The following is a 13,311-nucleotide window of genomic DNA, read 5'->3' on the forward strand; positions in this document are numbered from 1 at the left end:
CGCTCCTTCTTCGCTCCTTCCTCCTTGCTTAATAGACCGGAAGTGTCCTCTCACCAAACCAGCTCGGCGGGCACTTCCGGGACGGGAGACCAGGGTTCCGGGAGGGTTCTAGGAGGAGAGGGAGAGGCGGCGGCGACGGCGGCGGCGGGGGCGGCTGGAGGATGAAGAAGGAGCATGTGCTGCACTGTCAGTTCTCCGCGTGGTATCCACTGTTCAGAAGCCTCACCATCAAGAGGTGAGACGAGAGGGGTTACGCCGAGGCAATGGGCAAAAGGGGATTGCGACATTTGGGGCGACTCCCAGCTCCATAAAAAAACTGCAGGCCTGGATGGGAGCGCCAGGGCCGAGATTTCGACTTCCTGGTGGTATTTCGGGTGGGGAGATGAATGAAGTCGATCCATGTTTGCTGTGCCCCCTGTTGTGCATCAGGGAGGGTGCTGGGGAGGTAGAAGGGCAGTGTCGTGGCTCAGTGAAGGTCAGAGGCGTTCTGAGGAGCAGATGAAGCTAGTTTAGGCTTGGGAGTTCACCTTAACTGCCTTTAGAATTGCCAGCGGGGGGAGGTGATCAGCAGAACTGGGTAGTCTGGGCTTTGCCACTGACTAACCCGCTGGGGGACTTGATAGTTTTTGGTCACTATCAAATGAGAACAATGATACAGACCCAACCTCAAATTCCATTGTGAAGCTCCAACATGATAGTGTAGATGGAAAGCATTAGTAAAGTATACTTATGTGTTGTTAGGGATGGAAGCCGTCTGAAAGAGAAGTGGAACAGTATTTGTTTTCTAGTTCTCTGGCCCACAACAAGGAATCTATGACCAGTTTGCAGGGCAAGCAGAGGATTAACTGTTTTCACCCTTCACCCGGTCATTCGAGGTAATGTAGGCAAAGCAGCTCGGAGAATATCCTCAAATGTTCAAAAGCAGTCGTGACATCTGGAGCGTGATGCAAGGATAGGCTTTCCCACACTAAGGCAGATAGATCAAAGAGCTGCGTATCCACGGGTAGGATTTTCTGTCTTTTGGCGCTCCCCCTTTAGGCCTACATTGCCACTTTTTTAGATATGCATCTTCCCTTTTCATTCTCGGTGCAGAGAGTGTGAATACAGAGAGGGAAACTTTTGAGATCCTGAGTGTTTGGACAAGCCCAAGGAGATTATTCAAAAGACAGTTCTTTTCTATCCTGTTATTCATACATAGAATCAGCTCCCAGTTATCCAGGGTGTAATGGAGGTTAGAGCATCTCGCAGGAGCTTTGCATTTGAAGATGGTTGAAGGCACACCAAAACAGAAGGAAGAGCTTCAACAGCAGCAGTGGACTTTATCTTCTTATATGATGTGCCAGTCCTTCATTATCTTGCATAATCGAAAGAGGCTTAGGGTCTGAGATGATGCTAGAATTATTTATTTTGTACTGGTGTGATAGAAGGTATATTTGTGAGCCTGTCAGACATTTTCACATGGAGTTCACTCAAAACTGCCTTGTGCTTTGTGTGCAGTCACCTTTGTCACCTCTGGCGGAGTTTTTCTTTGCCTTCAGCAGTAAAGTATAATGGTTAAGAATTGGACTCCAGAGTCAGGGCCATCTGTCTGGCGTGGAATTTTGGTTCCACCAGCATCTTGTGCAAATCGCTTAATCTCTCTAAGCCCCATCTGGAAAATTGAGAAAATAGTAGGATTGTCATGAGAATTAAATGAGATAAAGCATTAAAAATGCTTGCCACTGTTTCTGGCATATAGTACAAAAAGCTGCTCATTGTTAATGTTTTTGATTTAATCAAAGCTCCATTGAAGCAAAATAATTTTAGTTCACTTAAAATGTGTGCCATTCATGTGAAGCTGGGAGTGAAAAATAAACCAAGGGGTGGGATTTTTTTTTTTTTTTAACCAGTCCACAACTAAGCTGTGTTGCCTGAAAGTATTCTTTCCTCTGTCTTTGAACTGTAACTCTAGTTAGTTCTGTGGTGTCATCACTGGAACCCAACATATGGCAGGATGTCCCTCCACGACCCAGGTCATTCTGGTGGAGTTGTGTTAGGTTTGTCATTGTCATTGTCAACTTTAATGCCGAGAAACCATATTCTGGTTATTGACTCAGCCTTATTATTTGGTGTTTATTAATCAAGGTTCAGAGATGATTATGGAGGAAAGAATATAGAATCATTTTTTGACATGTTCTAGAACTTTGACTCAGGCTTAAGAATAAGTAGCTAGATGACTTTGGGCCATCCACTCTCCTTTCTAAATGTTTCTTCAAATATGAAAGTTATAAATAATCTTTTAAAGGCCCCTTCAACCTCCATTCCATTAGATTAGCTTGTCTTTGTGTATAGAATTATATCGACTTGATGGGATAGGTACTTTGTCATTAAATCTTTTACATCTTTCGTTTGGGCCTCATGGAGTCTTGCCTGCATCGTGGATTTCAGTGACTGATGTAAGCTCTTTTTCGACAGCCTCAGTAGCTTTGGGTCAAGTACGCCTGGCCATGACTTATTTATGGCCTCAGTCTCTCAGGCATGGTTCCCTTTTCTTCAGAATTTTGGTGGCCTTTGGTACATCTGCACTTGGTACAGCACTTATCATATTGTACTGTGATTTTTATTTTTCTTTTGTATCTTTTCCCACTCCTAGGCGTTCAGTTCTTAATGGAGTCATCTAGGACTCCTCCATGACTTAGGTAACATAATGCAAGGTCACATCATTAGGGCGACTTTAGAACTGTGACAGCAGGACTCAGGGACTCATGAGAATGATGCAGAATCTAACTCGGTGAGGCTCATACATGTAAGAGTTGTAGACCCTCCAAATAGGAAAAATATGCAGAGAATTCACAATGGAATCAAACAGTAAATAGATGTTTCAAATCCAGTCAAGGGATGATGCAACCTGGAGGGAAAGTCAGGATTCACATCAGACTTGAGAATTAGTGTAACTCAGAAACAAGGGACATGGACTCGGAAATCATCGATTTGGGGACTCAGAGATGTTACTGGCATAGAAGAGGGCTCTCTCTGCTCTTATTGTGGTCAGGAAAATCACCCTAATGTCTAGGAACCAGCATCCCTTTCGATATTTCTCAGTCTCAGGCCCATGAGAAGGTAAACTTCAAATTCTCTTAGGAAGGTCATGTCTAATTCTCTTGGGCTGACATTGTTGGGTAAGTATCTTTAACCCCAGGAAGAGCTAGAATTATATATAGAGGTGATGAAATAATTCAAACCTGAGGGTTTTTTCTCCTGTTAAGTTTATTTAATATCCTTAAGAATTTGCCTTTTTGAGAACATTTGGCATATGTATAACAGGTTAGCCTGTGTTTCCAATTTAAATTGTGTAATTGGTTTAGAATTGTGATATGTTAAAAGATATAAGAAAAATTTTTAAGTTTTTCAGTTTCAATTGGAATGTTTGCAAGAACCTTAGATTCACTGTACTTACAATTTAATTCACTGGTTTTGTAAGAGTTAAATACTTGGAAAGGCTTACCTGTAATTAGACAATTGACATATTTAAGAAGAAAGTTGAATAGATTATTTTTATGAGTTAAAAAATTTAAAGCAACTTTTAAGTTTCAAAGACTCACTTGAAATTTCATTAAAATTTAGCAGATTTACAAATAGAAGAATAAGATTTGGTAGTTGAACTTAAAAGCCTGAAGAAGAAGTAAGCTTTTGAATGTGAAATTGTAATTTTGATAAATCAGATATTAATTTCTAAAACTGAAGTAGCTCATGAATAATCTTTCCTGTGCACAAAATCCATCTGTAATGTGCTAAAAAACTTATTCAATAAATAAATGAAACATACTGTTATAAGTCAATTATGGTCTCTCTGAGAGCAGGCCATAATCGTTTTCAGTTTTTAAAAAATACATGCCTCAAGATCAAAGTAATAGCATTTTAGGTATCTGTGGCAGGATTTTTGATGATTATTACAGAATAAAAAACCAAATTATCCCATACGTTTTTTTCAAGTGATATCAAGTATGGCTTTGCCATCCCTTTTTTTTTTCCCAAAAGAAAAAAACGTATTTAATAAACAGTAACACAAGTGAATGTTTATAACATGATCAGTGATTATTAAATAGACAAGATGATGGTAAATGAGGCTTGTATATCAAATATAAAGAGTAAAGTTTATTCATTTATTTATTTAGGCATTTGATGCCTTCCCATGCAACTTTCTAGTTTTCTCACATAGGCTTTGCCATTCCTTAATTATGATTGTCTGAAACCAATTCAACTGAAGCATGCCCAGGTAAGCAGCTGTGTACTCTGGTGATCAGGTGAATAGAATGCACATCCAAACTTACCGTGAATTCTTAGCCTTACACACTCATTGCCAACCAAAGAATGGTTTCCACATCTTAAGCCTGCTTCCTCCCCATACCTTAGAAGGTGGTCAGATGCTGTTCATCTTCTGATTTGTTTGCTCATTTCCTGTGTTGCTGCAAATACCTGCAGGGCTCTAATTTCTTAAAGGCACATAACCCTTGTACTCAGAATTCTTCTGAGCTTGTTGCTTTCATACTGTGATTTCAGTCCAGTTCTTTGGATTTGGCTGGTTTTTGTCTCTTTATCACCGAGACAATGGGGGTAATTATATGCACCTAATTTAGTTTACCACAGTATTTATTCATATTATCCTAATTTCCAGTCTGCTGCTGCCAAGTGTCCATCATTAACATTTCCCACTTCATATTAAAATAAAGGGAACAAGTAAATCAGAAATTGAGTTTTGATCTTTTTTTCTCTGCTTATGGTTGGTCTTTTAAATTGATGCCCTTTTTTTTGGTATGTGCATTTTGTTTTTGTTTTTTTTTTTTTAGTGTCATTCTTCCACTTCCTCAGAATGTGAAGGATTATTTACTTGATGATGGAACTCTGGTGGTGTCAGGAAGGTAAGGCATATCAGAAAAAAGTTCTTTAAATTTTAGCATAAAGAAATTTGTAATGATTAAATCTCAGCGATTACCATGTAAAATAAGTACATTAGCTTTGGCCCCATTCTCTCCCTTTTTTCCCTAGTTAAAATTATTTGCTGATCTTTGTTCTGTATTCCTTGTCAATGCTCAGTTGATAAGATTTTCAAAATTGAGTACTTCCTCTGCTAATAATTACAAGTTGTGAAATTGAGTAATTCCTTTCATCTCTACTTTTAGAAAATGTGTATGATAACTATTCCTTTTGTTCAAGTAGTTCCTCTGTTTATAAAGGAAAGTACCATGCGTCAGTGTTTTTAGTGCAAACTGGAAAAAGTTTAAGAATCATACTTTAATGTCATTCCTATTTTTTCATTCAAGTCTCTGCTCAGAAGTCATGTTATCTAAGTGTTCATCCTTCTCTTTCCTTTCTGAAGTAGCTTAATGGTAACCCTTACTGATAACATCACTCGTTTTTTTAATAGAATTCTAGGTTGGAAATAATTTTCCCTTAGAATTATTAAAAAATATATTTTTTATTGAGATAAAATATACATAACATAAAATTTACTATATTAACTATTTTTAAGTGTACAGTTTAGTGGTATTAAGTACAGTTATAATGTTGTACAACCATCACCACCATTCATCTGCAGAACTCTTGCCATCTTGAAAAACTGAAACTCTGTACCAGTTACACACTGACTCCCCATCGCTCCCGTCCACCAGCCCCTGGCAACCACCATTCTATTTCCTGTGCCTGTGAATTTGACTTCTCTAAATACTTCATACAAGAGGAATCACACAGTACCTGTCCTCCTGCGGCTGGCTTATTTCACTCAGCATAATGTCCTGAGGTTCATCCGTGTTACAGTATGTGTGAGAATTACCTTCCTTTTCAAGGCTAAATACTGCCCCATTGTATGGATTACCACATTTTGGTGCATCACTTTTTATCTCCTAACCTCACTTTATTTTTCAGTATAATACTTATTTCCATCTGACATCATTCCCTTAGTGGTTCTATTAGAATACAGTCTTCATGAGAACAGGGACTTGGACAGTTGTGTTCCCAGCTCTTGGAACAGTGCCTGATACACAAGAGGTGCTTGATGAACGTTTCTTCAGTAAATGAACTCAGAAATATAATTAGAATTGTGTATGTTTTCAGTAACACTAATTTTACCATAAATATGTATGTGTGTGTATGTATATATATATATATGTATATGTGTGTGTATATGTATATATATATACACACACACACATATATACATATATATATATTTTTTGGTCTGATGGATCTTCTGTGTAGCTTTCTAGATTATAGTTCTGTTTTTGGTATTCTCAACCCCTTAATAACCTGAAAATTATTAATTTAGAGCCTCATTGACTTGGAATAATTGCAGGATAAGGAAACAGAATAGGTAGGTGAGTCTCAACCTTGGGATGTTTACACACGTAACTTTATTATTTTTAAATATAGAACACTTAATAAGCTTACGTAAATGGGAGTGTAAAGCAAATGCCTCCCGCTGTTAGAAAGGCCTGGGTAGATTTCAGTGCTCTGAGCTTGTGGAAGAGCTCCTGTGATGTTTTTCGTTGGCCAGATGTGTGCATGAACTTCTGGCAGAGGCAGGCCTGTTAAACACTGTTAAGCAGTGTGATACAGCACACAGCACTTCACTCTGCTCTCCAGTAACGCACAAATCAGGTAGGGACCCTGCCTTTTTGGAGTTGACAGTTCAGCTTTGTATTTTATAGGAGTCAAATAGCACAGTGCTGGTCTGTCAGTCGCATTGCCTAGGGCTAAATCCTATCTTTGCTCATTTCTAGCTCTCTGTGCCTCAGTTTCCTCTTCTGTAAATAGGGTTGTTGCAGGGATAAAAGGAGATAATGCATAAAATGTTTAGCCATAAATATTTAATGTTTATAAATATAATAATGCCTAGTACATTGTATGCTCTTAAGAAATACTAACTGTTCTCACCATTATCATTAATCTCAGTCCGCACATTAAACAAACACACCAGTAAATATATAAGTGAAAATTGTGGTAAAGGCTGTGAAGGAAATGGGGTGATCACTGCTGTATTAAATTACTGGGAGTGGGCTGGGGCTGAGGATTTCAGGGAGGGTCAGGGAATACCCCAAAGAGCTAACTTACGAGCCTCTCAGTTAGGAAGTTTGGGTGGAAAGCAGTCAGTTGAAGGGCAAAGGGAAGAATCTTCAAGGCTGAGGGAGCAGCATTAAGGAGGGCTCCGAGGCAGGGAAGATCTTGACGTGCTTGGTTTGGTTATCGTTGCCTGCAGTTGGTGTAGGAAAGGAGGCTGGTAGCACGCATTTCTGGTGTAGACAGTGATTCATTTTCATTGCACGTTATTGGGTGCCTACCATGAGTTGGGTGCTGAGCATGCTACTGGGATAACAAGATGGGTGTCTGGTGTACTGAGCAAATAAACTTTCCATTTAAAACAAACAAACAAGAAAAGATGGGTGGGACATCCTGCCTTGGGAGTCCAGGCTTAGTTAGTCGCCAAGTCAAAGATGTAAATAAATAGGTGCCCGTGTTTGGAACAAAAGCACCCAGTGTTCTGTTAAGCCATGTTTTTGGAGTTGAAATAATCACTGTAAGCTGGGGTGATGCAGGGAGTTTGTACAGAAGAGGTGGTGCCTGACCTGGGCTCACAAGTTGGGTCGGATTCAGGTGGTTTGACTCAGCGCTCCCGAGTAGGTGCCAATCCTCACTGTCCCCTTTTGGCCCCGGGAGTTCTTTCTTTCCTGATCGTCTCCCTTAAGGAGAATGACAATAGATGCCAATTATAAAACACATGTTCGATTCGTTCATGTTTTGAATCTTCACAACTCTGCAGAGTAGCTACTGTCATCCTGGTTTTATAGATGGGATTCTGGTGCCACGCTCGCGACTAACAGGCAGAACTGACATATTCTGACAATGTCTGTCTGCCTCCAAAGCCAGTGCTCTCACATTTCCCATGGCTTTTAGGTACCAGCTCAGTGCTAGCTGTGATATAGAAAACAGAGAATACTTCTAAATATTAACATCAACTCAGTCCTCAGTATTTAGAGGTTTACCTTGGAAAGCAAGTCTGGTGAACTTGCCAGTGTATACACTCCATCATCTTTTCCATTTCAGTGACACATCCCATGGTAGGAATTGCAATCAGTTTTTCTGAAGAACTGTATGAATACACCGATTACAAATATGTTTTTTTAAAATGTATTTTGTTATACTAACAAAAACCAAAAGTGGTGTTTTAGAGTGATAAATGCATTTTCAAGTTCATTGAGTACCTTTTGTGTTGTTATTTCATGATAGTCATCTGTATTGCCTAAAGTTAGTGACTTAAAACGTGACCATTTTATGTGTCAATGTTTGCTCAGCTGGGTGTTGAGAGACACTTCTCCTTGGGTCTCTGCATGTCTTTTGAGCAGAGGCACTGACAGCTTTTGTTCCTGATTGTTTTTTCAAAGACGTTTATGCAGCAGATGGCCTTGGAAGATAGAGATAGTGTCTCTCCCTAGCAGAGAGCAGGCTTCTTACTGTCTAGTACAGATAAAGACAGTGTCACCTCTTGGGTCAAAGACCAGCCAGGTTTACCTGCAGCTCATTATAAAAGATGAGATTCTCTAAGTTCAGGGTTCCTCAATTGTAACACAAACGTGGGTCACTCCTTGACCTCCCACGGGGCGTGAGGGGCCAGAGGGAACTGATTCGAAGATGGAGCTCATGCTTTGTACTGTGAGTGAGAGTCCTTTGTTTCTGACCCAGGAGTCCCCTGTCTTCCGCCAGAGTCCATGGACTCTGGCAGGCTAACTTGTTAGCTTGCAAGTGGGGTAAAATCTCAGAGCCTCTGTAATGCTCGACACTGGGCAAGTCTTCTGTCGGTCTTGCTGAGGTCGCTCTTGCGGCTGTAGTTGTCTGGTGGCTCGACCATAAAAACTGGATGGTTTTAAGATACCTCACTCATGTCTGGCAGCGGACGCTGACTGTCACCTGGGCTTCTCTTTCCTTGTGATTTCTCAGCCTCAGCCTCAGCTCCTTTACGTGGTGGTGGCAACATTCCAAAAACGGGGGCACAGAAGCTGTAAAGACTTGACACCTAGGTTCATCATCACATGGTGTCGCTTGTGCTACATTTTGTTGGTCACAATGAGTCTTGAAGCCAGTTTGAATTAAAGAGGCGGGAAAACAGATGCCATTTCTTGATGGGAAGAGTGGCAAAGTCACCCTGCAAAGGGGCATGTCAAGATGGGAAGAATTGTTGTGGCCATCTTTGTAAATACATCATCAGAGTTTCTTGTTTTTGTTTTTCCCATTCATCGTGATGTGTACTTGGTGGGCTCTTTCGTTCTAGAACAGTTAAAAATATTATGTCTTTGATCATTTCCTCTTATTTTCTTGCTTCTCTTTCTGGAACTCCTATTATTTAGAGGCTGGGTCTACTGGATTAATTCTCTGAATTTTATCATTTCTTCCCTATTGTCTGTCTTCTTAGTTTTACTTTCTGGAAAATTTCCTTGATTTTGCCATTCATTCTGTTGAATTTTTAGGTTTCGGCTACCACGTTTTCAGTTTCTACAAGTCCAACCTTGTCCTCTGGCCTCCTCTCATGAATGCAGTATCTTTTATCTTTGAGGATATTTATGATTTAAAAAATTATTTTTCATCTGGTTCCTGTATTGTCTTTATTTCATCCATGTACCTTTTCTCTCTCTTTTTAAAAACTCTTTTCTCATCTTGGAGCCTTTCTTTAGTTTTCTCATGATTCTAGGCCTTTATTCATATTTAAGAGTGAGGGATGGACAGACACACACACACACACACACACACACACACACACACACACACACACGCAGAAACTTTGTGTGCCCGGGTGGGGCTTGTTGACTAAGAGTGCCAGCAGTCAGCAGGTATTGATGGAAGATTCTCAGATGACAGTTATTTGTGAGTCTTTCCCCGGGGGGTTTCCAGTGTCTACAGAGATGAGTCCTCTAATCTGTCTGTATTGGGGGAGCAGGGAGGGAGGAAGGGGACTAGAAGTCTCACTGTTAACACGACTTCCACTTATGACTTCGTCGTATTCTAGCATTTCACCCCGATTTTCCTCTAGGGCATTAAGGACCGGAGCCCTTACCCGGTTTGGTCCACGGAGGAGGTTGAGTTGCTGGGGTGTGCCAGCTGAGGACAGCTCGGCGTGCCTCCCTGCCCCCTTCACGGACTTCACTCAGGTCACCCCTTTTGAAGCCGGAGCTGTGGTCCCATCGTGTATGATGGCTCCAGGGTCTGCCTGTTGCCAACTGGGTCCCCCCGTCACTGGCTTTCTGTTTTCCAGACTTCTGTTGTCTCCTCTCTGCAGTTGTCTCCTCTCTGGTGCTTTTTCCCTTGGGATCTTTTAAATCATTTTAGTAGCATTTCAAGAGGGAGTTCTTCATAGGCCTGGGCAGTGTCGCTCCCTCTGCGGTCTTTCAGCCCTTGCTTCGCCCCAGGCGGTAAGGATTGGCTGTTAATGGCCCTTTTCAACACCCACTCTGCCCACTGGCTCCTTCTAAGACAGCATGTCTGAGTATGTCTTTCTCTTCCTCCCCCATGCCCTCCAGTGGTGCCAGTCCAGATCCAGGGTAACTCCTGCCACCCGCCCACACGCGCTGTTTTCACTATGTAAACAAAAGATTTTTGGCTGCGCCTGCAGGGTGTCCAGCGGTTGCCCGGAACAGCTCCTCCGGCAGTTCCTTCTGTGGCTTCCTTCATCCCGTCTGGTCTTCCCTGTCTTGGGCAGCACTTTCTCTTATATCGGGATTGAGACTGGATTCTTAGTGTCCTCACAGGTGGAGTTTGAGTTTTTCTTTTCCTTGTTTGTAGTGATTTCTGAGAAGAGGGCAGGAAGTTTTTATTCCGCCATCTCTTATTGGACGTGTACTCTTGTTAATTTCTTGTTGGTTTTTATTAGTTTCTGTCTCAAAAAGTGAACTTTTCCTAACATTACCCTCCAATTCTAAGGCTTTTTTAAAAATATATATACTCAGCACACCTGCAATTATGACTGCACAGCACCAAAGCTTTCTCTTGCTCAATTTAAATTTTATGTTCTTCCAGGGAAGATCCGCCAACATGTTCTCAGCCAGACAGTGATAATGAAGCAGAAGAAATACAGGTTGGTTCAAAATAATATAAACTGTTCCGTAACGTGTTCTAATCGAAATGTTCTCTGAAATGGTTCTGGCTTTGAGATCTTAGCATGGATTCAATCAAGTGAGAAATTACATGAAAATTTCCCTTGGACACATACTTTGTGTTCAGGAAAAGCTGTCTCCTGTGTATGGGTGATTTTTAGATGGGGCACTGCTTTTTGGAAGCCCAGTACACTGGCCACATTTAACGTTCTGTTTCTGTCCTCCTCTCCATGCAGTGGTCGGATGACGAGAACACAGCCACGCTTACGGTAAGAGCCTTGAGGTGTGGGGACCACCTCGCGCTGTCCCCCTGGGGTGCTTCCGGGTTTCAACACAGATCACTCTAAATCCCCATTTACTCACCTTTTCAAGCTTTTATTTATTATTTTGAAAAATAACTTAAATCACTGTTTACAGGCAAACATGGTGCGCCCTTTTTTCCCTTTTATTTTTATTTTCATTTTTTAAAAAAATACACCTTTAAAAATAATAAATAAATAAAAATAAAAAGTACACCTTTATTTTATTTTTTGGCCATGCCATATGGCATGTGGGATCTTGGTTCCCCAACCAGGGATCGAACCCGTGCCCCCTGCATTGGAAGGACGGAGTCTGAACCACCGGATGGTGAGGGAAGCCCCTCCCTTTGATTTTTTTATTTTTAATTTATTTAATTTACTTATATTTGGCTGCGTTGGGTCTTCGTTGCTGCACGCGGGCTTTCTCTAGTTGTGGCGAGCGGGGGCTACTCTTTGTTGCGGTGCACAGGCTTCTCATTGCAGTGGCTTCTCTTGTTGTGGAGCACGGGCTCTAGGCACCGGGCTTCAGTAGTTGTGGCATGTGGGCTCTAGAGCACAGGCTCAGTAGCTGTGGCGCACGGGCTTAGTTGCTCCGCGGCATGTGGGATCTTCCCGGACCAGGGCTCTAACCCCTGTCCCCTGCATTGGCAGGCGGATTCTTAACCACTGTGCCACCAGGGAAGTCCCTGTAGAAGTTGATTGAGCATGTTTTAGTCTTTCAGGCTAAGAGTGTTGTCAAATTCAACTTAAAATACGTTTGAACAAAAATCTTTTTAAAGGAATGAGAGTATTTCTAAAAATATGGGAGGCAAATGAAGCTTCTCATACTTTGAGATAAAAGCGAAAGATTTATGTAAAATTGCTTACAAATAAATGTAAAGGCACAATAAAGGAAACTAGTTGTAGAGGAGGGTATATTCTAATGCAGTTCTAAATAGGAGATATTTCTGTTTATTTTGATGGAAGAGATATGATGTCCAGGGTACAAGGGAAAAAAAGGGCAGGTGCCTAAACATTTCCTTAGGTATAAAAAGTGTGCCCACACATGCAGAAAAGGCAAGTTTACATGTTTTATTTTACTCTGGATATCACTCAGGTCAGTTCCTCTCCTTTTATGAAAATTCTGTTCAGTTCAGCATACATCTTAGCTTTTGCCCATATTCAGTGCCCTGTAGTAAGTTCTATGAAGTAAATAAAGATGACTATGATTTGATTCCTGACGTTAGGGAGTATATAAACCAGTGAGGAAAGACGCTCCAATTTGGGGGTGATGACAAAGTGCTGTTGAACAGAGAGGACAGGGCTTCCCTGGTGGCGCAGTGGCTGAGAGTCCGCCTGCCGATGCAGGGGACGTGGGTTCGTGCCCCGGTCTGGGAAGATCCCACGTGCCGCGGAGCGGCTGGGCCCGTGAGCCATGGCCGCTGAGCCTGCGCGTCCACAGCCTGTGCTCCGCAACGGGAGAGGCTACGACAGTGAGAGGCCCGCATACCGCAAAAAAAAAAAAAGAGGATGGTTACCACCAAGGGCATCTAGAAATAATTCAAGGGAGAAGTGATATTTGGCCTGGATGCTAAGTGTAAGGATGATCAGTATCAACTCGTGTTTTTTAATATAGATAGATAGATACAGAAATTAATAATGTGTGTGTGTGTATTTACCAAACTCTGCTTAGCTCTAAAAGTGACATAATGACATCATGGTGGCAGTGAGCACACCTAGTGCCCTGATCTTGGTGTCTAAATAGCATTCTCCACTAAAAGGAGTTGAAGCTCCTTGAGAAATTAAAGAATGGGGGTGGCATGGTAAAGATGAGCCTGCAACAACTTGTGTCAGAAAGTAAGAATGATGGGTCATGACACAGAGGACCCAGAAGTTAGCCTGAATGGGCTCCCACTGGT

General features: G+C 41.6%; 1 protein-coding gene across 2 annotated transcripts in view; it reads left to right on the forward strand.

Annotated features, from left to right (window-relative positions):
• The first annotated feature begins 15 nt into the window (after nucleotides 1-15).
• The window catches only part of CDC123 (cell division cycle 123), a 57,058-nt gene continuing 43,762 nt past the window's right edge, over nucleotides 16-13,311 (forward strand). The window contains exons 1-4 of one of the 2 annotated variants that reach the window (XM_067701341.1): nucleotides 16-235; nucleotides 4,827-4,898; nucleotides 11,038-11,095; nucleotides 11,351-11,383. In XM_067701341.1, the coding sequence (XP_067557442.1) occupies nucleotides 162-235; nucleotides 4,827-4,898; nucleotides 11,038-11,095; nucleotides 11,351-11,383 (237 nt within the window). In that variant the 5' untranslated portion in view covers nucleotides 16-161. The remainder of the gene's footprint in view (nucleotides 236-4,826; nucleotides 4,899-11,037; nucleotides 11,096-11,350; nucleotides 11,384-13,311) is intronic. The other variant, XM_067701352.1, reaches the window with a different exon arrangement.

Source organism: Pseudorca crassidens, chromosome 1 (genome assembly GCF_039906515.1).
Source record: "Pseudorca crassidens isolate mPseCra1 chromosome 1, mPseCra1.hap1, whole genome shotgun sequence".
NCBI lineage: Eukaryota > Metazoa > Chordata > Mammalia > Artiodactyla > Delphinidae > Pseudorca > Pseudorca crassidens.